General features: G+C 42.8%; 1 protein-coding gene across 17 annotated transcripts in view; it reads right to left on the reverse strand.

The window, feature by feature from the left end:
- DTNA (dystrobrevin alpha) overlaps positions 1-25973 on the reverse strand; it is a 373309-nt gene that overhangs the window by 44108 nt on the left and 303228 nt on the right. For 11 of the 17 annotated variants that reach the window (XM_075584537.1, XM_075584521.1, XM_075584542.1 and 8 more), the window contains 2 exons: positions 11845-11937; positions 1568-1655 (listed from right to left, as the gene is read on the reverse strand). In XM_075584537.1, the coding sequence (XP_075440652.1) occupies positions 1568-1655; positions 11845-11937 (181 nt within the window). The remainder of the gene's footprint in view (positions 1-1567; positions 1656-11844; positions 11938-25973) is intronic. The other 6 variants (XM_075584550.1, XM_075584549.1, XM_075584548.1 and 3 more) reach the window with 1 other exon arrangement.

Raw genomic sequence — 25973 nt, forward strand, 5'->3', positions numbered from 1 at the left:
TGGATGATGATGATTTTCCTTGGATATCACTTCTATTTTCTTCCAAATTAAATCTTAAATAGTTTAAAAAACATATACTCTATTATAACTCATGCTCGCCTACAATTTATAGAAGGTAATACAGCTCAACCCCGTTATAACGCGATCCGTTACAACGGGAATCCGCTTATAACACGATGCAAGCGTGGCTCCTAATTTTCTTATTTATTGAATACTTTACAACACGATTACTGGTATCTTAATACTTTATTGTACAATGCATACAATTGTACATTATTTCTAACGCGATCTGCTTATAACACGATGTGATTCTTTGGACCCCAAGCACAGCGTTATAAGGGGGTTGAGCTGTATTTGTTCACACTATTGCATGCACATACATATACATCTTACAAGCATAAGAGAAAGACAAGAACATACTGAGGCAATCAATGGACAGCAGCATGACAGGAATAGGGTATTACAAATAAATATTCACATCTTTATTTGAAATTGCATTGGACTGAGATGTTAAGTTTTGAAGTGACAAATGTAACATTTTTGAGGTGATTCTGTGTGCCCTATTTTGATGATTCTATAACCTATAAATGGGTTATTGTCGGTTTCCTCTGGTGCACAACTGCAGGATATATTATCCAGGGATGTCATTTGGGATTACAGCTTCCACATATATTAATGATCTTGTGCGATTTGTATTTGGTAATTTTGTTATTTCATCATTGATGTCCAAAAGACACTGAAAAGTTAATATTTTTTTCTGCATCCTTTCTAAATCATTTATGATTTTCAAGAAATTCCACAAAAACAGCAAACAGATATAGATTCTACACTGAATGCTGAAGAATAACATACCCCCTAATTCCCCGCTCAAATATATGCATATCAGTTTGTGTGTATATGTATGTATGTTATCTATATTATATATATATATATATATATATATATATATATATATATATATATATATATATATAAAATAAAGAGATATTGGACAGCGCCTACAATAAACCATATAGGTAGCTATTAAATGATTCAACCAGACCTAACTGCTATAACATACTGTACACTATACCTTAAGCTATAATGATCAAGGCTATTCTAATTTGGTTTATTGCTACAAGATAACAGTGGTACTAATACCGGTAGCTGAACTGGAAGCATAATACTTAAAATCCTGCAGCATAAACCTTTACTGCCCCTTTGTTACTGTGATATGCTACCATCAAAGACAGCATATGTATTCAGCAACGTAAAGGAGCAGTGTCTTCCTACGCAAATGGACTTATAGACAGAAAAGGATGAGACGATCCAGCGACAGCGTTTACCATAGAAACAGCTCATCATATTACGGAGATACATTAAACTGTCCTCGAAAATGTCAGAAGAAAGGATCATCGTGCATGATAATTAGCAATTGTTTTTGAAACACTGGGACTGGGAGCGACGGTCAAAGCCCTAACATCCCACCTCCCTTACAGGGCACCCGGAAATCTTCATGGTTTGCCTTTTTTTTAGCCATGCCAATACGTGATCTTATTGTTTTGAGTTCTAGATGCCAGGTACTTACTGATGAAGTCGTTTCCGCTGCCAGTCTTGCTGCGTATCGGGCGATCAATCTGTGTTCTTCATCTAGCCGGCTCGGACTGTCAAGCATTCTATGGAAGTCAGAGGAAGAAGAGAATGGGAAAGAAACACGCATTATAACAACACCTGAACATTTCTTCTGTAATGCACAGTAAATTCTTTATATAGTTCAAAAGTATTACAAAAAAAAAAAAAAACCATCGCTGTACACAGATGTATATCTTTCTATCTTTTCAATATATGTTTTTCAATGTCAGTTGTTTAACCTGAAGAGGCCGTATGTGTATAATAATAGTTAGAAGGCCTTGAAACATTTGAAGTACGTGTAAACATCAAATACTGCAACCAAGCAAGAATTCAAATGTTCATGAACCCACATTCAAAATGTTCAACCCTGTACTCAATGATACATTCTCAGCCTCTTATCCTCCAGCAGTTAATGAAGTACAGCAGGGCCCCGCTTCTCGGCGCTCCGCTTTTCGGCGATCCGCTGATACTGTGGCACCGAGATGGGGGTCGCCATGTTGAATTTGAAATCGCGCATGTGTAGAATGGGCGGGTGCGCCCGGCACGCATGCGCAGACCTCAGGTTGCGCGCGCAGCGTATAGATCGCACATGCGCAGAACGGCGAAAACGCCGGTTTGCGCATGCGCAGCACTGAAACTCGCCGGATCCGCTTTCCGGCGATTTTCACTATACAGCGGGCCTCTGGAACGGAACCCGCCGTTTACCCGGGGCCCTGCTGTACCTTTATACCATTAGATTTAACTGTCCAGGTCAAATCATTAAAAGATTTTGCTGAACGAATAATAACATGCACTTTTTTTTAATTTGGAAGCCTTTCTTGTATATAAAATCAGTAAGTATCCCTTCCATCATTATCTGAATCTAATCACATTCACAATAAACATATAAATATTTAAGATGAGTTGGACTATTGCATTGAAATGGATTCTACAATAAAATCATCAGATATGCCACATCAAGTGTTACTTTAATAACCAAGATATCACAAAAGTCAGAGAATCTACTTAACGTCAAACAACCCACAATAATATATATTAATACCTCAGAACTAACATTTTTGTTCTTATGAAGTTGTATTTTTGTACAATATATAGGTATTTTCTTAAAGTATTACTCATAGTTTGCACACCTGCTGCTAAAAGTGTATACTTTGGGCGAAATGGGACATTTGGACGTGGTTGTTTCGCCACGACCAAATGGCCACCGCCGCTTCTCCGCAGAGAGAGCCGCAGCCGATTCGCCGCTGGAACCTCCGCCGCCAGGCGCTTTCAAATAAGTTTTATTGTTGGTTAGTGTAGGGGGTTAAATTAAAGGTTTTAGCTGTTAGGGTAGGGGGTTAATTTAAGGGTTTTAGTGGTAGGTTAGGGAAGGGTTTTTAAGGGCAAGTGCTTAGGGTAGGAGGTTTTGGCCTTAGGCCGCGCTTATAGTGCCGGCGACGGCAACGTGACCGATGACGTCGCCACTAGCGAAAGTTATAATTTAACTTTCAGCGACGTTGCTGGCGACAGGGTCATTGATTGGTTCAGGGACAGTCACATGTGGCGAAAGTTTCTGAAAAATCAAATTTACCCGGCTTCCAAATTTTTGGTCACTCCGTCACCCATCGCGCTTACTATAAGTGCTCGCAACGGAGTCAATTGTTTTGTTTTGGAACGACGTTGCATCGCCGTCTCGGACACTGTAAGCACTGCCTTAGGGTAGTTTTTTTTAGGGTAAATGCTTAGGGTAGTTTTTTTTTTAGGGTAAATGCTTAGGGTAGTTTTTTTTAGGGTAAATGCTTAGGGTAGGGCGTTTTAGGGTAAGGGCTCAGGGTAGGGTTTTTTTAGGGTAAGGGCTGAGGGTAAGAGTTTTTAGGGTAAGGCTGCATCCACTGTGCCGCAAACCGCGCTCATGCTTGAGAGCGGTGACGTCACCAACTCACCAAGCATGAGTGCTCGGCTGGCCGGCATATTTTTTGTTAAGCGCGAGCGGGGGGGCCGTGGCCAAGCAGTTACTGCCGCTGATTGGTTGAGGTCATGTGACCCATCAGCACGCCTGGAAGACAATTTGATCTGTCTCGGCAAGCGCCTAGCGTCCGCGAGTGTACGGACAGGGGCGCGTCGCGTGAGCATGGCTTAACACATTTGCATTCATAAGCACCAATCGCGGTCAGCGGCAGCGTGGACGCAGCCTAAGAGGTTTTAGCTTAGGGGATTTACTTACCTTAGTGGTCATCGGCGACAGGTTTTGGCGGTGGAGAGAGTTGCGGTGAAGCGCCAGCGGCCATCTGGTCGCGGCGAAATGGCCGCAACCAAATGTCCTACACCATATTTTGGGTGTTCTATAAACCAGAAAAAGGTTCTGCTGTATAATACAAAGAAAGTCCATATAAACATGTATTCAATGCTGGTGAAGGACTTATTGTAGGATCAACATTTTGGCCCCCACTGGGTATTTTGACAAAGGCCCCCACTGGGGTCTGAAACTTTGATACTACAATAAATCTTTCACAAGTGGTGATTGCCTGTTTCTATGGACATGTATATACACACACACACACACACACACACACACACACACACACACACACACACACACACACACACACACACACACACGTTTAACTGATCACATTCATCATATAACCATTAGCTCTCATGATGTTCACATGCAATACCTATGGCCTAGTATCATAAACAAACATACTATAACATCATTAGTCACATAACGGATCGGTAAATAAAGGATTATCAGTAACTGACAATAGATAAGTATTAGTTTCTTAACTATCATGGGATTTGAAAGAATCCTCAGTGTCTATCTTGCTATTGTCAAACATGTATATTGAGTACTGTATATAGAACAAAGTTCTGTGATTACAGTGCTCAAATGTGTCAGGACACTAATCACATATATGTAGAATAGTCAGTGTATAGCTTGATTGAAGAAGGTAAATAAGACAGGTGACCTAAATAACAGTGAGTGCTGGAGTATACAGGTGTAAACTCATGCATGAGATGCATAGGATATAATGTCCTGGCAGGTGATACATGTGAGAGATAATAAATATTGCCCACTACGTCACCTCCTATTAGGACTGCTTCTCCAGAGTATGTAGAATCATGAATGGTGTCCCAGCAAAACAAAGGTATATCAAAGATGGTTATTTACTCACATCAGGTAAACTCCAGTGGCGTGCATCCAAATAGTAGAGGCAGAAGGATCGTTCCAGCAGGGAAAGGGGATGAAGCACAGCCGTGCAAGCAAGGAGTGGATCCAGGGCCAAGAAGATCCGATGAAAAATTCTTTATTGATAAGACAACATGGTGCAGACAAGTAAAAGATTCCTCCTACGCGTTTCACACCGCACGCGGTGCTTCGTCAGAGAGTATATATCTCCATATATATATATATATGATATATATATATATAGATATATATCCATCCCCTTTCCCTGTCGGGACGATCCTTCTGCATGTATATTGAGTGACTGACAGACGCCCGATCACTGTGCTCACAAGCTGAAGTGCGGCATGCAACTTACGGCAAAAAGTAGGCAAGTTTCTCCCAACAGAGAAATTGTATTTAAAAAATAGGATTTTAATACATATCAGACTTTCCCATGTGCTGTATACATTTCAAAGGCTTGATAACACTGATTCTTGTTATAAAAGGTGCATCAGTAATGTTTTCATCATGACCTGCAAGGATCTGGATTGGTTATACTGTAGGTCACACAATATTTTATTTGACCAGCATAAAAAGAATACATAAGTGATGCTGGAAATGAGATTCAAAATGTACATCCTGCTCATCATATCAGGCAGCCTTGTGTGTTGAAGAGGCTCTAGAGGTCTCAAAACTCATGTACAACAAAATCAATATATACTTGTTCAATATACTGTATGCACTTATCAGCTGAAGGGGCTTGTTTTTCTTTCTTTCAATTTTCCTCCCTTACTGGATAATCTCTATTTGGCTTACTCTCTTTAAAGCTGCAGTTCAGTCAATATCCTGCATGTGTGTTTGTTTTAATAAATCAGTTCTGTAGTAAGAAAAAATACTTTTAGCATTTTCTGTTTTAAAAAACAACAACTTTGAAAGACCAATTTTCTTGTATTCTATTTTAACAACCATTTGCTAAGGCACTGCCCCTTCGTGTCCAGTCACAAGCTCTGGCACACCCCTTTGTGAGCCCTGCCCTCCCTCTAGCACATGTCAGTGCAGGAGTGCTCATGAATATTCATGAGCTTCCACTGAGTGACAGAAGCAGATGAAAAACATATCCCTTCTCTAATGATGTCACCAAATTTCACCTATCAATACATGGAGAACGAATTGACCGGCAGCTATACAGTTCTTTAGGTAATTAGAGATTGTACACATGGAACTATTGAAGTAAAAAAATTAATTTAAAAAAAAGACTAAACTACAGCTTTAAAGACAGTGCTATGTAGGATCAAAGGGAACTGTGATGCCTTAAAAATGTGGTATCCAGATACAGTAAACACTAGCCTTCCCCCTCCCCCCAGGTTATTTTTCAGGATATCCCTGCTTCAGCACAGGTAGCTCAACAGTCCATAGCATAGTGCTGAAGCTGGGATATCCTGAGAACCTGACCTGTTTGGGGGGAAGGGAGCCTTGAGGACTGGAGTTGAGTACCACTGGTCTAACATACAGTATATTCCATATACTGTTGTCTGTTTATTTAGCATTCCTTTTCCCCTCTGCCATTCTGTCTGACTCTACCTCTGCCTTACATAGTTATCTTGGCTGTTACTGCTGTGTTACATTAAACTCATGGAACCTATTGTAAACCAGTATTTCTTCCCCTAATGGAGAGAGTACAATTCTCGAAAGCTTGTCCTAAAATGTCAATTGTTAGTCCAAGAAAAGGTATCATCTAATACTGAAGAACTCATTGTACTCCATGCAATGTAACTGAAAGCAGAAATACAGGCCACCCGAGCTCCCAAATTCTCCTCTCTCTATAGCCATCACTGCACAATAACAATTATTGATGTAAAAAGAACATTACTGAAGTATATAGCTCCTTAAAGGTGTATAAACGGATTAAAAAAATCTAAATACATTGTTGATGTTACATTTTTAAATGCATTTTATAGAGCTTCTACAGAGGTTTTATTGTCTCTTCATGCTATACCACAGAGGTCTCTGCTTGCTTTACTGCGCTTGTTTTCTAGTAAGCAATTATTTTTGCAGCCTTATGATTAAAGGAGCAATCCATGCAAAATCCTACATGTGGTTTTTTTTTAATAAATCAGTTCTGTAGTATAAAATAATAGTGACTGTTTTTTTAAATTGTATTATTATTTAACAGTTAATGCCATTTTTAATAAGTTTTAATATAATGACCATCCTTTGATTTCTATAGCAGGTTTTAGCACATGTCCGCAGAGTGCAAGATCTTTGCAACACTTTCCTGTGTGATCATTTGTTGCTAATGTTCAAAGTAGTTTGAGCTGCAAACTGTAACAATATTCAAGTTTCCCAGCAGTATTGAATTATTGTATTGAATTGTGTGTCATGAAAAGACTTTAAAAATGAAGTGCTGAATATTTACGACTGTTTTTAAAACAAATGTTTAAATGATTTAACTTTACACAGGCAACAGCGTAAAATTAGTTGCTGGCTTTAAAATTCAAAATGATCTTAGTTTTCTTCAGGCGCAGAAAGCTAATATTTAATCAAGTCAAAATATCTCCAACCAAACTTTTTTTTTTAACCTAGAAGTAAGACTATGTATGACTACAGTATGTTAAAAATACAAATTGTACGAAGTCACAAGCAATCTATTACACAGAGAGGTCATCGTCCACCGAAGCAAAGCAGCAATGATTGAGCTGTGAATAGCTAACAGATGTCCATTGAAAGCCAAATAAATATTTAGTAAGAAGAAGCCATGTTACTTTGAGTGCTCACTCAACTGTATTAGCAGAAAGTGGTGCAGCGTAACTTAACTCCCTCTTTGTCAGAACATTATGGGGCCTATTTGTCAATGAAAAATCGCCGGAAAACGGCATGCAATTTGATGCAACAACAATCTATTTGTAACCCCCCTTCTGGGAGTTATTATATTCAACTAAGGGGTTAAAGAGGATTTAAAGAGTTAACTTGGAGTAATGCCCTATTTAACAGTACAGTGGCGGCCGCCTTTAACCTCCCGCGGCCGCCACCGCGGGCTTTTTAAAAACGCGAGCAGATGCGGCGTTTTTTCTGCTGTTTTCCCGCGCCGCGGGTGCTTTCAATGTTAAGCGCCATTAGCGCTTGTCTGATGATGCGGCCGCCACGCGGGAAACTCCGTGACAAACGGAGAACGTCCCCGCATTTTTACGAGTAAGCAGGAGGATTAAAGGGGCCGCGACAGTATGTTGCGAGGTAACCAGGCAGGAGCCTGGTTATTCCCTGTTTCTAGAACATGCTGGGTTGGTCACATGGTTCAGGCTGACTCAGCGGAGGCTAAGCTCTGCCCCTTTTTCTGTCCAGAGCCAGGGAGTGGGAGAAAGGCCATAAATAGGAGTGGAGAAGAACTCCACCCCAGATCTCTGGAGGAGAGTGAGAGGAGGGTTCTCACCTGTAAATATGTAAGTACACAGTTATGTAATAAGGTAGTCTAGGGTAGTAGCCCCTTTCTTGTTTTGATAGATAGGGAAGCGCCTTTGAATATAGGCTCCCTAGAAATGTAGGAGTCACAGACATACAGCCTCCCCGCTGGGATGCCTGTGTCCCTTAGGGGTTACCCCAAGTGGAAGCTCTGGGACACCCTGCCGCTGTGAGCATTCCAGGGGAGTATATGGAGCCTAATAGAAAGGGATCCCCTCTGCCATCCCAGCATTGAAGAGCTACTACTAAGATAGTCAAAGCCAGATATAGAACCAAGGTCTCTTTGTACCAAAGATATAAAGGGGAAGCCCAAACAGGGACCCAGAAGGTAAAAGAAGAGTATGTAATATGATGACTAACCCATCTTGTATGACTAATCAACTACTCCAACTGTTCTACGCATGTGCCTCTCCAGGAATGCATTAATGCACCTGGGGACGTTGTTCTTCCTCAAACTCTATAAATAAAGCCTGTCCTGTTTGTAACTATAAAGTTCCTGTCGCCCATCTCTTCTACCTTGACACCCAGCTGCACGAACCCAGCACCCTGACAAGGTAATACCCTGTACAAGCCAAATCTAGAGACTATCTGATATAAACTCCCTAGGAGCCGGGCGGGAGGATTACGTATTCATTAAGCATTATCCATGCATACAAATCACATGGTTCATTTCCTTGCATATTTTGGCCGAATTGCTGCAATACAGGCTGGAAAAATCCCAGTTAGACATCTCAGCTACATTAGGTATGGGTAGGACAGGTAGGGCATTAGCTGGAGATGAGACCAATTTAGAAGAGGACCTATTGATACCTGTGGACACACCTGGGGCACGTGGCACATGTGCAAATTTCAATAATATCAATATATTTTACATATTTAAATTACCATATTTACCAGATATCTCAGGTGTGTTCACAGGTTTCTCACCACGTGCACTAGAGCTTCATCTATTTAGAGGAATATACTCTCTCTCTGGCTAAGGTTGCGCTTATAGTGCCGGTGACGCGATGTTGCGGCGAAACAAATGTATTGCCGCCATGGCGTGCGCTTATAGTAAGCGCAACGCGACGGAGCGACGTGGCGGCGCGAAATTTGGGGGCCGGTCAAATTTGATTTTTCAGAGGCTGTCGCCGCATGTGAAAGCCTCTGAACCAATCAATGGCCAGGTCGCTTGCGACGTCGCTGCAAAGCGAAATACAACTTTGGCGGGTGGCGACGGTGACATCGCAGTCGCCGTCGCTCGCACTATAAGCACGGCCTTAGATTCATGAAACTCCATTGAATCTGGTCAAATAATGTGACGTCACTTTAAACCGGAACGGGCACTATATTCCCCGAGTTAATGCTGTATCCGTTAAGCTAATTATATGCAAATATAATGTCTGCACTAGAGCTCATTAGCATATGGATAACATCATGTTATTTCAGGATAGCGCTACGTTCTCTTTAAATACCGGGACATTGCTTAAGTCCTGGTGTCCCGTCTCAGCCGTACAATGACAGAGGGGTTGGGAAGGAGAAGAGGCAGAGGGAAAACACACCGGGAAATAACACTACGTTGTTTAAGTCATCGCTAAACCTGGCGTGACTCCCATCCTTTTTAACTTGAAATAGGGCTTTTTGCCTATTGCTTTTTCCCTATGTCAGTGAGGGGATGGGAGTAACACAGGGTTTACATATTACTTAAATAATGTAACAGAGCTTAATGAATACGGGAAGCTTATGACAATAACTTACAGTACTTGCATCTCATTTTCAGTAAGGTCCGTTATTTCTAATGTTTTGCTATTAACGTGACTTTAACTAAGGTTAACGTCACATTAAAGCAGCAGTGTGGGATTATCACCATTTTATTTTACTTCCCCAATTTAATATATTTTCTTGGCCGTTCCCGCACTTTATTATTTTTTTTTTTTAATCTGACAATCCGTTTAGGAGATATAAGCTTTTTAAATATTAAGTGTCGGGGAGGTTAAAATGGAGCTCTCCCCAGAGCCCAGTGCAGTCTAAAGGTCTGCAGAACATGCTCAGGGGTCACGATACTAACATTATATGAGTTCAACTCATACGGGATTCTGGGGGATGGGGATTGCTGCTTTGAATGGCCTACACATCCCTTAATATGGGAAATATCTATAGTCCGCACAATTCGCAGTATTTGTTACTGTATACAGTATACTGTATTTGTTTTCTAGCTTTGTATCTAATGTGTTTTTTCTTCTGTCTACTGTATATTTTTTTCTTTTTACTTGACGATTGCATCTGCTATAAATGTTTGTGCAACAGTCTGTTAAAAAGAAATAAATCATGACACCACTTAACACAATGGTCACGAGGAAAAAAAGACATGATACAGTCCCATTGAGGTTGATGTGGTCTTGAGGTTGCTTCCCCATCATTTGTCCCCTAGTCTGTGTTTCTCGAACCCTGCACACTAAGGTATAACCTTAACTCACTTGTTTGGTGCTACTCAGGAGTAACTATATAAACACAGGCCGCTCAAACCAAGGGACAGGCATATTCAGAAGTTAGTTAAATTAAGTATTCAGAAGTTAGTTAAATGGCCATTTTCTGTCGTTGCAGCAGAAACACTGAACATGGGAAGCGAATGCATTCCCTGTATTTCCAACACGCAACCTGTATGCGTAGGCTCATGGGAAAGAAGGTCAGCACAACTGATTAATGATCCTTTTTGAGCGGGTTGTTACCACAACCAACTTAGATGTTTTTTCTACAGAGAATGTGGATTTTTTACCTGAAACCTATTTGCTGCCATGGGTATTTTCTGAATTCTGGCAATAAAACGTTGAATAATTGTGTCCGTGTTGTGACATTTGTCAAAACTCACACACCACGTGACCACTTCTGTAAAAATAGGACATTTTGTTTACTGGTTTTGTGGTGGTTTGCAATCTTATCGAACGTAAAAGCAATATATCCAACTGCACATGGATGGCAATCATGCCAAGTCATAATCATGATATTCCCAAAACTGAGCGAGAATAATATGGTTAATAAAAGGCAAACGTTGGGAATTACTGCAGGTCACACAATAACTTGCCCATCTTCACCAACACCACCACACTCACACCTGTTATCCTAACTATGGTTATTGTTTTACTGCTAGTAAACCTGGCAGGAACGAAGGAACTAGAGTAGGGATTTAAAGAATGGCACCTGAAAAATATACTATATGTAGTTGAATACTCATCTACAACTAGAAGAATGTTAAGACAAGAAGCAAAATGTGACGCACTATGTGATCATTTGCATGCCATTACCCAGAATCCCTTGCTGCAGTGGACGCCCTGTTTGCTAAGAGATAATGCGGGAAAGCAGGGTTGCAGACCCGTCTGAGACATGTAAATGTGCTCACAAGTGATATTTGTATTTGCTGTACACTGTACGGCAGAGGGTTTTTGTCAACTTTCTATTCACCAGAACTTAATTTGTGTCTACAACTAAGAGGCAATTTTCGGTTTGTTTAATATTAAGCGCGGTATTAAAGCTCGTTTGCTGTTGAAGTATTTTGTCATGCCCCTCGGCCAGCAATGTGTGCGTAACAAGTGAACGTTCTATGTTACAACCTCCCGTTTGAGACCCCCACGATGTGCCAGACATAAACTAACCGTGAAGGGTTGTTCTGTAGCATGCTGGCATACACCCCGATGAGAACATGTTCATCAGCCAGCCTGTCTGCCACATCCAGGCTGTATTGTAACCTGGAACAAGGGTTTAGAAATGTGATCACACACTCTCACACATACAGTACAAGAATGGGACGTAAAACAAGCGAGTTCTCAAAGCTGAGGATAACCAAGCAAGGGTATAAAACACAATTACTTGTTGGGTACAGTTACAGGTCAAATGCAAACGCCAACACATGCAGCAAAAGGGTTAAAACAATGTAAATATTTCAGCTGCCAAGATTCATTTGGGTTATAATAAAGGTTGCGGCCTCTGCAAACGTCAGAGATTTATTTAAAAAAAAAAAGTGAATTTTGCTGCGAATAAATGATTTATTATTCTTGCTTTATTTCTGCAAAAACAAAAATAAATGAAAGCCTTTATTGCACGTCTTGAGGACACTCCACTGCAAAACTTTCCATGTTTCCGTCCATGCAGAACGATTAACTACAGACGAGGCGCCTATTGTGGGGTTTAGTAAGTGGAAGAGGACATGTGAATGCTGCATGTTTGGCATTGAAAGCAGCAGTGTGCACTGATCGATTTCCCCCCCCCATGACATTATTTTACTTACTTTAACAGATGTCTTCTTGACTTTTCCAACGCGTTTTAAAATGTTTAAATCGAATGCTGCATTCAGTAGATATAGGCGTTTGCAATATGAAGTGCCTGGGAGATTAAAATGAAGCTCTCCCCAGAGCCCAGTGCAGTCTATATGTTACCATGGTAACCTCAGATGATAGGAATGTTGATTTTGTAACACCATTTTTTACATTTTTTTTTTAAAGGAACAGGGGGATAGATACTTAGGCTGGGTCCATGGTACTGCAGACCTTGCGGACGCTGAGCGAACAGACTGCTTTAAGACAGTGTTCGCGTCCATGCAACGTGTGTGCGCGCGGAAGCGGGAGGGGGCGCACGTTGCGCAAGAAATCAGTTCAAACTGATTTCTTGGCGCGACAGGCGGTCATGTGAGCGGTTCGCTCAATGAGGGCGAATCATCTCTGTGACGCCCCTAGGAATGCCCCCCACCGCCCATCCACCATAGCCAGGTAAGCGCCCCCTCACTGACCAGCCTCCGCACGCCTCCGCACGCGCGAAGGCACAATGGCCCCACCCTAACATTGCACGAGTTAACCTCAAATCGGCTTCTGGAGGCGATTGATGCTTTAAAGCACATGATCCCCGGCATCGTTGTTCTCATATGTGATTTAGCTTACATACAGTACAGTACACCCGTACTATAACTGCATATACCTAACCCCAAGTAACTTGGGAACGCACTATCCAGCATGTACCTATAAGATACTAGTGCAAAAAAATTAAAAAATGTAGTCCCACTTAGTGACATAATTGAGCTGCGATTAAGTGAAAGCATAATACCTCTTTTTTTTTTTCAACTTCAATTTTATTGGGTTTTATCATGCATACATTGTGCCACAAACCATTGTCATATATAGCAACTTTAACCCATACTGTTTACCGATAAAAATGGACATACACAGGACACCATCCGGGGACTACACACGATCACTGGACAAGACCTACAAGATGTACCAGACAATGGACAACGATGGAAAGAAATCTGGGGGTTAGGCAAGGGCGAATTATTTGGTTCCTTCAGAGGCTCCTGATTTGTCCCTCACTTCTCACAGGACCCTTCTTATATCCTTGCTCTCTGTTCTTACTGTTTCTGTATCCGCAGTGCTTTTCTTGTCTGACCTACCTGTCAGTTGCTATGTGGTTGTGGATCCCACAATGTCACAGGAGAACGCATTTGCTTCTATCATTGTAGTATTGTAGCGGCATTTCCCCCTGGGATATCTGTCTGGGCCAACCAATGCATCCAGACTTTTAGATAATTTGAGCCGGTGTCATTAACCACACTTGTCAACTGTCCCATCCGGCAAACGTGCCAAATCCTGTTTCTGATTTTGGGGATTACTGGTAAATCGTTTCGCTTCCACAATGCTGCGATCTCGCACCATGTGGCAGTCGCGAAATGCACAAGCAGTTTGTGCGTCATATTTGACAAAACCTGGATCCGTCTGCCCAAGAGGAACAGCCACGGGTCCAGGGGGATCTCCAAATTGAGTATCCTTTGTAACCAGTCTCTAATTTGTTCCCAAATCGGGACCACTTTTGCGCAAGACCACCACATATGTCGTAAATCCGTTATCTCCCCACACTGTTTTGGGCAGAGTGTCCTCGGACAAATTTAGATAATTTTAATGGGGTATAATACCACCACATTAGGACTTTATATGCGTTCTCCTTTAACGTGGTGCATATTGAACTTTTGCCTGCCGCCTTCAGGATCCTATCCCATTCCTTGTCTTCTAATGTCTCCCATAAGTCTACTTCCCACTGTCTGATGTAGCTGAGTCTTGTGCATAATACCTCTTTTACCATGTGTAATAGCAGTTTTGAAATATTAAGTCTTTTGGCCCAAGAGCCTAAGTGTACGAGTGATTAGAACAGAGCTGTTGTTTTTTGGTTTAAGAAAATCAGTCCCTGTAAAATGTGTTTTTATTACTTTAGCCAAGAAGGAGACCTAGTGGATGATTTCACAACCGAGAATGTGATGACATTGAAAACAGAATAGTAAAGGGAACTAATCTGTGTAAGTGGGACGGGACATTTATATGACCATCCTATCCGTCTGGGACATTTGGTCGCGGACGTTTAGCCACTGCTTACCTCGCCACTGGTCGCTTCACCGCTAAAGGTAAGTCACCAACCTTACCCCTTACCCTAAAACCCCCTAATGTTAACCCCTAATACGCAAACCCCTACCCTAAAAACCCTAACCCCTTACCTAGGCTATAACTCAAACCTCTAAAACCCCTAAAGTTAACCCCCTGATCTAATCAATAAAACCCCTAACGTTACCGCCCTAACGCCTAAAACCCCTAATGTTAACCCCCTGCCTTAAACGTATAACTAACTCCCTACCCTAAAAAATTTACCTTCTGGTTGAAGTGGCTGGCGGCAGAGGATCCCCGTGCTGCTAAACGCGGCGGGGAATGGCCGCAGTGAGACAGCTGCAACCAAATGTCCCATTGCCATCCAAACTCTGTACAATGTAACGCTATGTCCCATCCTACCTCTGTACAATGTAACGCTATGTCCCATCCTATCTCTGTACAATGTAATGCTTTGTCCCATCCTACCTCTGTACAATGTAACGCTATGTCCCATCCTACCTCTGTACAATGTAACGCTATGTCCCATCACCTCTGTACAATGTAACGCTATGTCCCATCCTACCTCTGTACAATGTAACGCTATGTCCCATCCTACCTCTGTACAATGTAACGCTATGTCCCATCACCTCTGTACAATGTAACGCTATGTCCCATCCTACCTCTGTACAATGTAACGCTATGTCCCATCCTATCTCTGTACAATGTAATGCTTTGTCCCATCCTACCTCTGTACAATGTAACGCTATGTCCCATCCTACCTCTGTACAATGTAACGCTTTGTCCCATCCTACCTCTGTACAATGTAACGCTATGTCCCATCCTACCTCTGTACAATGTAACGCTATGTCCCATCCTACCTCTGTACAATGTAACGCTATGTCCCATCCTACCTCTGTACAATGTAACGCTTTGTCCCATCCTACCTCTGTACAATGTAACGCTATGTCCCATCCTACCTCTGTACAATGTAATGCTATGTCCCATCCTACCTCTGTACAATGTAACGCTATGTCCCATCCTACCTCTGTACAATGTAACGCTATGTCCCATCCTACCTCTGTACAATGTAACGCTATGTCCCATCCTACCTCTGTACAATGTAACGCTATGTCCCATCCTACATCTGTACAATGTAACGCTATGTCCCATCCTACCTCTGTACAATGTAACGCTATGTCCCATCCTACATCTGTACAATGTAACGCTATGTCCCATCCTACCTCTGTACAATGTAACGCTATGTCCCATCCTACATCTGTACAATGTAACGCTATGTCCCATCCTATCTCTGTACAATGTAACGCTATGTCCCATCCTACCTCTGTACAATGTAACGCTATGTCCCATCCTACCTCTGTACAATGTAACGCTTTGTCCCATCCTACCTCTGTACAATGTAACGCTATGTCCCATCCTATCTCTGTACAATGTAACGCTATGTCCCATCCTACCTCTGTACAATGTAACGCTATGTCCCATCCTACCTCTGTACAATGTAACGCTATGTCCCATCCTACCTCTGTACAATGTTACGCTTTGTCCCATCCTACCTCTGTACAATGTAACGCTATGTCCCATCCTACATCTGTACAATGTAACGCTATGTCCCATCCTACATCTGTACAATGTAACGCTATGTCCCATCCTACATCTGTACAATGTAACGCTATGTCCCATCCTACATCTGTACAATGTAACGCTATGTCCCATCCTACATCTGTACAATGTAACGCTATGTCCCATCCTACATCTGTACAATGTAACGCTATGTCCCATCCTACATCTGTACAATGTAACGCTATGTCCCATCCTACATCTGTACAATGTAACGCTATGTCCCATCCTATCTCTGTACAATGTAACGCTTTGTCCCATCCTACATCTGTACAATGTAACGCTATGTCCCATCCTATCTCTGTACAATGTAACGCTATGTCCCATCCTACCTCTGTACAATGTAACGCTATGTCCCATCCTACCTCTGTACAATGTAACGCTATGTCCCATCCTACCTCTGTACAATGTAACGCGTTGTCCCATCCTACCTCTGTACAATGTAACGCGTTGTCCCATCCTACCTCTGTACAATGTAACACTATGTCCCATCCTACCTCTGTACAATGTAATGCGTTGTCCCATCCTACCTCTGTACAATGTAACGCTATGTCCCATCCTACATCTGTACAATGTAACGCTTTGTCCCATCCTACCTCTGTACAATGTAACGCTATGTCCCATCCTATCTCTGTACAATGTAACGCTATGTCCCATCCTACCTCTGTACAATGTAACGCTATGTCCCATCCTATCTCTGTACAATGTAATGCTTTGTCCCATCCTACCTCTGTACAATGTAACGCTATGTCCCATCCTACCTCTGTACAATGTAACGCTTTGTCCCATCCTACCTCTGTACAATGTAACGCTATGTCCCATCCTACCTCTGTACAATGTAACGCTATGTCCCATCCTACCTCTGTACAATGTAACGCTATGTCCCATCCTACCTCTGTACAATGTAACGCTTTGTCCCATCCTACCTCTGTACAATGTAACGCTATGTCCCATCCTACCTCTGTACAATGTAACGCTATGTCCCATCCTACCTCTGTACAATGTAACGCTATGTCCCATCCTACCTCTGTACAATGTAACGCTATGTCCCATCCTACCTCTGTACAATGTAACGCTATGTCCCATCCTACCTCTGTACAATGTAACGCTTTGTCCCATCCTACCTCTGTACAATGTAACGCTATGTCCTATCCTACCTCTGTACAATGTAACGCTATGTCCCATCCTACCTCTGCACAATGTAACGCTATGTCCCATCCTACCTCTGTACAATGTAACGCTATGTCCATCCTACATCTGTACAATGTAACGCTATGTCCCATCCTACATCTGTACAATGTAACGCTATGTCCCATCCTACATCTGTACAATGTAACGCTATGTCCCATCCTACCTCTGTACAATGTAACGCTATGTCCCATCCTACCTCTGTACAATGTAACGCTATGTCCCATCCTACCTCTGTACAATGTAACGCTATGTCCCATCCTACATCTGTACAATGTAACGCTATGTCCCATCCTACATCTGTACAATGTAACGCTATGTCCCATCCTACATCTGTACAATGTAACGCTATGTCCCATCCTATCTCTGTACAATGTAACGCTATGTCCCATCCTACCTCTGTACAATGTAACGCTATGTCCCATCCTACCTCTGTACAATGTAACGCTTTGTCCCATCCTACCTCTGTACAATGTAACGCTATGTCCCATCCTATCTCTGTACAATGTAACGCTATGTCCCATCCTACCTCTGTACAATGTAACGCTATGTCCCATCCTACCTCTGTACAATGTAACGCTATGTCCCATCCTACCTCTGTACAATGTTACGCTTTGTCCCATCCTACCTCTGTACAATGTAACGCTATGTCCCATCCTACATCTGTACAATGTAACGCTATGTCCCATCCTACATCTGTACAATGTAACGCTATGTCCCATCCTACATCTGTACAATGTAACGCTATGTCCCATCCTACCTCTGTACAATGTAACGCTATGTCCCATCCTACCTCTGTACAATGTAACGCTATGTCCCATCCTACCTCTGTACAATGTAACGCGTTGTCCCATCCTACCTCTGTACAATGTAACGCTATGTCCCATCCTACATCTGTACAATGTAACGCTATGTCCCATCCTACATCTGTACAATGTAACGCTATGTCCCATCCTACATCTGTACAATGTAACGCTATGTCCCATCCTACATCTGTACAATGTAACGCTATGTCCCATCCTACATCTGTACAATGTAACGCTATGTCCCATCCTATCTCTGTACAATGTAACGCTTTGTCCCATCCTACATCTGTACAATGTAACGCTATGTCCCATCCTATCTCTGTACAATGTAACGCTATGTCCCATCCTACCTCTGTACAATGTAACGCTATGTCCCATCCTACCTCTGTACAATGTAACGCTATGTCCCATCCTACCTCTGTACAATGTAACGCGTTGTCCCATCCTACCTCTGTACAATGTAACGCGTTGTCCCATCCTACCTCTGTACAATGTAACACTATGTCCCATCCTACCTCTGTACAATGTAACGCGTTGTCCCATCCTACCTCTGTACAATGTAACGCTATGTCCCATCCTACCTCTGTACAATGTAACGCTTTGTCCCATCCTACCTCTGTACAATGTAACGCTATGTCCCATCCTACCTCTGTACAATGTAACGCTATGTCCATCCTACATCTGTACAATGTAACGCTATGTCCCATCCTACATCTGTACAATGTAACGCTATGTCCCATCCTACATCTGTACAATGTAACGCTATGTCCCATCCTACCTCTGTACAATGTAACGCTATGTCCCATCCTATCTCTGTACAATGTAACGCTATGTCCCATCCTACCTCTGTACAATGTAACGCTATGTCCCATCCTACCTCTGTACAATGTAACGCTTTGTCCCATCCTACCTCTGTACAATGTAACGCTATGTCCCATCCTATCTCTGTACAATGTAACGCTATGTCCCATCCTACCTCTGTACAATGTAACGCTATGTCCCATCCTACCTCTGTACAATGTAACGCTATGTCCATCCTACATCTGTACAATGTAACGCTATGTCCCATCCTACCTCTGTACAATGTTACGCTTTGTCCCATCCTACCTCTGTACAATGTAACGCTATGTCCCATCCTACATCTGTACAATGTAACGCTATGTCCCATCCTACATCTGTACAATGTAACGCTATGTCCCATCCTACATCTGTACAATGTAACGCTATGTCCCATCCTACATCTGTACAATGTAACGCTATGTCCCATCCTACATCTGTACAATGTAACGCTATGTCCCATCCTACATCTGTACAATGTAACGCTATGTCCCATCCTACCTCTGTACAATGTAACGCGTTGTCCCATCCTACCTCTGTACAATGTAACACTATGTCCCATCCTACCTCTGTACAATGTAACGCGTTGTCCCATCCTACCTCTGTACAATGTAACGCTATGTCCCATCCTACCTCTGTACAATGTAACGCTTTGTCCCATCCTACCTCTGTACAATGTAACGCTATGTCCCATCCTACCTCTGTACAATGTAACGCTATGTCCCATCCTACCTCTGTACAATGTAACTCTTTGTCCCATCCTATCTCTGTACAATGTAACGCTATGTCCCATCCTACCTCTGTACAATGTAACGCTATGTCCCATCCTACCTCTGTACAATGTAACGCTTTGTCCCATCCTACCTCTGTACAATGTAACGCTATGTCCCATCCTATCTCTGTACAATGTAACGGTATGTCCCATCCTACCTCTGTACAATGTAACGCTATGTCCCATCCTACCTCTGTACAATGTAACGCTTTGTCCCATCCTACCTCTGTACAATGTAACGCTATGTCCCATCCTACCTCTGTACAATGTAACGCTATGTCCATCCTACATCTGTACAATGTAACGCTATGTCCCATCCTACATCTGTACAATGTAACGCTATGTCCCATCCTACATCTGTACAATGTAACGCTATGTCCCATCCTACCTCTGTACAATGTAACGCTATGTCCCATCCTACCTCTGTACAATGTAACGCTATGTCCCATCCTACCTCTGTACAATGTAACGCTATGTCCCATCCTACATCTGTACAATGTAACGCTATGTCCCATCCTACATCTGTACAATGTAACGCTATGTCCCATCCTACATCTGTACAATGTAACGCTATGTCCCATCCTATCTCTGTACAATGTAACGCTATGTCCCATCCTACCTCTGTACAATGTAACGCTATGTCCCATCCTACCTCTGTACAATGTAACGCTTTGTCCCATCCTACCTCTGTACAATGTAACGCTATGTCCCATCCTATCTCTGTACAATGTAACGCTATGTCCCATCCTACCTCTGTACAATGTAACGCTATGTCCCATCCTACCTCTGTACAATGTAACGCTATGTCCCATCCTACCTCTGTACAATGTTACGCTTTGTCCCATCCTACCTCTGTACAATGTAACGCTATGTCCCATCCTACATCTGTACAATGTAACGCTATGTCCCATCCTACATCTGTACAATGTAACGCTATGTCCCATCCTACATCTGTACAATGTAACGCTATGTCCCATCCTACCTCTGTACAATGTAACGCTATGTCCCATCCTACCTCTGTACAATGTAACGCTATGTCCCATCCTACCTCTGTACAATGTAACGCGTTGTCCCATCCTACCTCTGTACAATGTAACGCTATGTCCCATCCTACATCTGTACAATGTAACGCTATGTCCCATCCTACATCTGTACAATGTAACGCTATGTCCCATCCTACATCTGTACAATGTAACGCTATGTCCCATCCTACATCTGTACAATGTAACGCTATGTCCCATCCTACATCTGTACAATGTAACGCTATGTCCCATCCTATCTCTGTACAATGTAACGCTTTGTCCCATCCTACATCTGTACAATGTAACGCTATGTCCCATCCTATCTCTGTACAATGTAACGCTATGTCCCATCCTACCTCTGTACAATGTAACGCTATGTCCCATCCTACCTCTGTACAATGTAACGCTATGTCCCATCCTACCTCTGTACAATGTAACGCGTTGTCCCATCCTACCTCTGTACAATGTAACGCGTTGTCCCATCCTACCTCTGTACAATGTAACACTATGTCCCATCCTACCTCTGTACAATGTAATGCGTTGTCCCATCCTACCTCTGTACAATGTAACGCTATGTCCCATCCTACATCTGTACAATGTAACGCTATGTCCCATCCTATCTCTGTACAATGTAACGCTTTGTCCCATCCTACATCTGTACAATGTAACGCTATGTCCCATCCTATCTCTGTACAATGTAACGCTATGTCCCATCCTACCTCTGTACAATGTAACGCTATGTCCCATCCTACCTCTGTACAATGTAACGCTATGTCCCATCCTACCTCTGTACAATGTAACGCGTTGTCCCATCCTACCTCTGTACAATGTAACACTATGTCCCATCCTACCTCTGTACAATGTAACGCGTTGTCCCATCCTACCTCTGTACAATGTAACGCTATGTCCCATCCTACCTCTGTACAATGTAACGCTATGTCCCATCCTACCTCTGTACAATGTAACGCTATGTCCCATCCTACCTCTGTACAATGTAACGCGTTGTCCCATCCTACCTCTGTACAATGTAACACTATGTCCCATCCTACCTCTGTACAATGTAACGCGTTGTCCCATCCTACCTCTGTACAATGTAACGCTATGTCCCATCCTACCTCTGTACAATGTAACGCTTTGTCCCATCCTACCTCTGTACAATGTAACGCTATGTCCCATCCTACCTCTGTACAATGTAACGCTATGTCCATCCTACATCTGTACAATGTAACGCTATGTCCCATCCTACATCTGTACAATGTAACGCTATGTCCCATCCTACATCTGTACAATGTAACGCTATGTCCCATCCTACCTCTGTACAATGTAACGCTATGTCCCATCCTATCTCTGTACAATGTAACGCTATGTCCCATCCTACCTCTGTACAATGTAACGCTATGTCCCATCCTACCTCTGTACAATGTAACGCTTTGTCCCATCCTACCTCTGTACAATGTAACGCTATGTCCCATCCTATCTCTGTACAATGTAACGCTATGTCCCATCCTACCTCTGTACAATGTAACGCTATGTCCCATCCTACCTCTGTACAATGTAACGCTATGTCCATCCTACATCTGTACAATGTAACGCTATGTCCCATCCTACCTCTGTACAATGTTACGCTTTGTCCCATCCTACCTCTGTACAATGTAACGCTATGTCCCATCCTACATCTGTACAATGTAACGCTATGTCCCATCCTACATCTGTACAATGTAACGCTATGTCCCATCCTACATCTGTACAATGTAACGCTATGTCCCATCCTACATCTGTACAATGTAACGCTATGTCCCATCCTACATCTGTACAATGTAACGCTATGTCCCATCCTACCTCTGTACAATGTAACGCGTTGTCCCATCCTACCTCTGTACAATGTAACACTATGTCCCATCCTACCTCTGTACAATGTAACGCGTTGTCCCATCCTACCTCTGTACAATGTAACGCTATGTCCCATCCTACCTCTGTACAATGTAACGCTTTGTCCCATCCTACCTCTGTACAATGTAACGCTATGTCCCATCCTACCTCTGTACAATGTAACGCTATGTCCCATCCTACCTCTGTACAATGTAACTCTTTGTCCCATCCTATCTCTGTACAATGTAACGCTATGTCCCATCCTACCTCTGTACAATGTAACGCTATGTCCCATCCTACCTCTGTACAATGTAACGCTTTGTCCCATCCTACCTCTGTACAATGTAACGCTATGTCCCATCCTATCTCTGTACAATGTAACGGTATGTCCCATCCTACCTCTGTACAATGTAACGCTATGTCCCATCCTACCTCTGTACAATGTAACGCTTTGTCCCATCCTACCTCTGTACAATGTAACGCTATGTCCCATCCTACCTCTGTACAATGTAACGCTTTGTCCCATCCTACCTCTGTACAATGTAACGCTATGTCCCATCCTACCTCTGTACAATGTAACGCTATGTCCCATCCTACCTCTGTACAATGTAACGCTATGTCCCATCCTATCTCTGTACAATGTAACGGTATGTCCCATCCTACCTCTGTACAATGTAACGCTATGTCCCATCCTACATCTGTACAATGTAACGCTATGTCCCATCCTACCTCTGTACAATGTAACGCTATGTCCCATCCTACATCTGTACAATGTAACGCTTTGTCCCATCCTACCTCTGTACAATGTAACGCTTTGTCCCATCCTACCTCTGTACAATGTAACGCTTTGTCCCATCCTACCTCTGTACAATGTAACGCTGTGTCCCATCCTACCTCTGTACAATGTAACGCTATGTCCCATCCTACCTCTGTACAATGTAACGCTATGTCCCATCCTACCTCTGTACAATGTAACGCTATGTCCCATCCTACCTCTGTACAATGTAACGCTATGTCCCATCCTACCTCTGTACAATGTAACGCTATGTCCCATCCTACCTCTGTACAATGTAACGCTATGTCCCATCCTACCTCTGTACAATGTAACGCGTTGTCCCATCCTACCTCTGTACAATGTAACGCGTTGTCCCATCCTACCTCTGTACAATGTAACGCTATGTCCCATCCTACCTCTGTACAATGTAACGCTATGTCCCATCCTACCTCTGTACAATGTAACGCTATGTCCCATCCTACCTCTGTACAATGTAACGCTATGTCCCATCCTACCTCTGTACAATGTAACGCTATGTCCCATCCTACCTCTGTACAATGTAACGCTATGTCCCATCCTACCTCTGTACAATGTAACGCTATGTCCCATCCTACCTCTGTACAATGTAACGCTATGTCCCATCCTACCTCTGTACAATGTAACGCTATGTCCCATCCTACCTCTGTACAATGTAACGCTATGTCCCATCCTACCTCTGTACAATGTAACGCTATGTCCCATCCTACCTCTGTACAATGTAACGCTATGTCCCATCCTACCTCTGTACAATGTAACGCTATGTCCCATCCTACCTCTGTACAATGTAACGCTATGTCCCATCCTACCTCTGTACCATGTAACGCGTTGTCCCATCCTACATCTGTACAATGTAACACTATGTCCCATCCTACCTCTGTACAATGTAACGCTATGTCCCATCCTACCTCTGTACAATGTAACGCTATGTCCCATCCTACCTCTGTACAATGTAACGCTATGTCCCATCCTACCTCTGTACAATGTAACGCTATGTCCCATCCTACATCTGTACAATGTAACGCTATGTCCCATCCTACATCTGTACAATGTAACGCTATGTCCCATCCTACCTCTGTACAATGTAACGCTTTGTCCCATCCTACCTCTGTACAATGTAATGCTATGTCCCATCCTACATCTGTACAATGTAACGCTATGTCCCATCCTACCTCTGTACAATGTAACGCTTTGTCCCATCCTACCTCTGTACAATGTAACGCTATGGCCCATCCTACCTCTGTACAATGTAACGCTATGTCCCATCCTACCTCTGTACAATGTAACGCTATGTCCCATCCTACCTCTGTACAATGTAACGCTATGTCCCATCCTACATCTGTACAATGTAACGCTATGTCCCATCCTACATCTGTACAATGTAACGCTATGTCCCATCCTACATCTGTACAATGTAACGGTATGTCCCATCCTACCTCTGTACAATGTAACGCTTTGTCCCATCCTACCTCTGTACAATGTAACGCTTTGTCCCATCCTACCTCTGTACAATGTAACGCTTTGTCCCATCCTACTTCTGTACAATGTAACGCTTTGTCCCATCCTACCTCTGTACAATGTAACGCTATGTCCCATCCTACCTCTGTACAATGTAACGCTTTGTCCCATCCTACCTCTGTACAATGTAACGCTTTGTCCCATCCTACCTCTGTACAATGTAACGCTATGTCCCATCCTACCTCTGTACAATGTAACGCTTTGTCCCATCCTACCTCTGTACAATGTAACGCTATGTCCCATCCTACCTCTGTACAATGTAACTCTTTGTCCCATCCTACCTCTGTACAATGTAACGCTATGTCCCATCCTACCTCTGTACAATGTAACTCTTTGTCCCATCCTACCTCTGTACAATGTAACGCTATGTCCCATCCTATCTCTGTACAATGTAACGCTATGTCCCAACCTACCTCTGTACAATGTAACGCGTTGTCCCATCCTACCTCTGTACAATGTAACGCTATGTCCCATCCTACATCTGTACAATGTAACGCTATGTCCCATCCTACCTCTGTACAATGTTACGCTTTGTCCCATCCTACCTCTGTACAATGTAACGCTTTGTCCCATCCTACATCTGTACAATGTAACGCTATGTCCCATCCTACATCTGTACAATGTAACGCTTTGTTCTCAGGGTAATGAGCATTTTACGCTTGGTATTGTTACAATTGGCCCATTTTAGTTTTTCTCAGATTAGAAGGAATAGTCGATACGTGAGAAGTCATCTTGTGCGTTTCTGCAGCGTGTATATAACAATAGTTAACATTTTTCCTTTCCTGTATTGTGCTGGCAGTGTTTTCAGTGCTGTACAGAGATCTGCACAAAAAGTCACCCTATAAAGCAGCGCTCTTCAACAGTTTCCCAAAGGGCCAAATCAGAAAATAAGTTAGGAGTTGAAGGGCCACAAAAGTATCACAACA

The sequence above is a fragment of the Ascaphus truei genome, chromosome 2 (genome assembly GCF_040206685.1).
Source record: "Ascaphus truei isolate aAscTru1 chromosome 2, aAscTru1.hap1, whole genome shotgun sequence".
Lineage (NCBI taxonomy): Eukaryota > Metazoa > Chordata > Amphibia > Anura > Ascaphidae > Ascaphus > Ascaphus truei.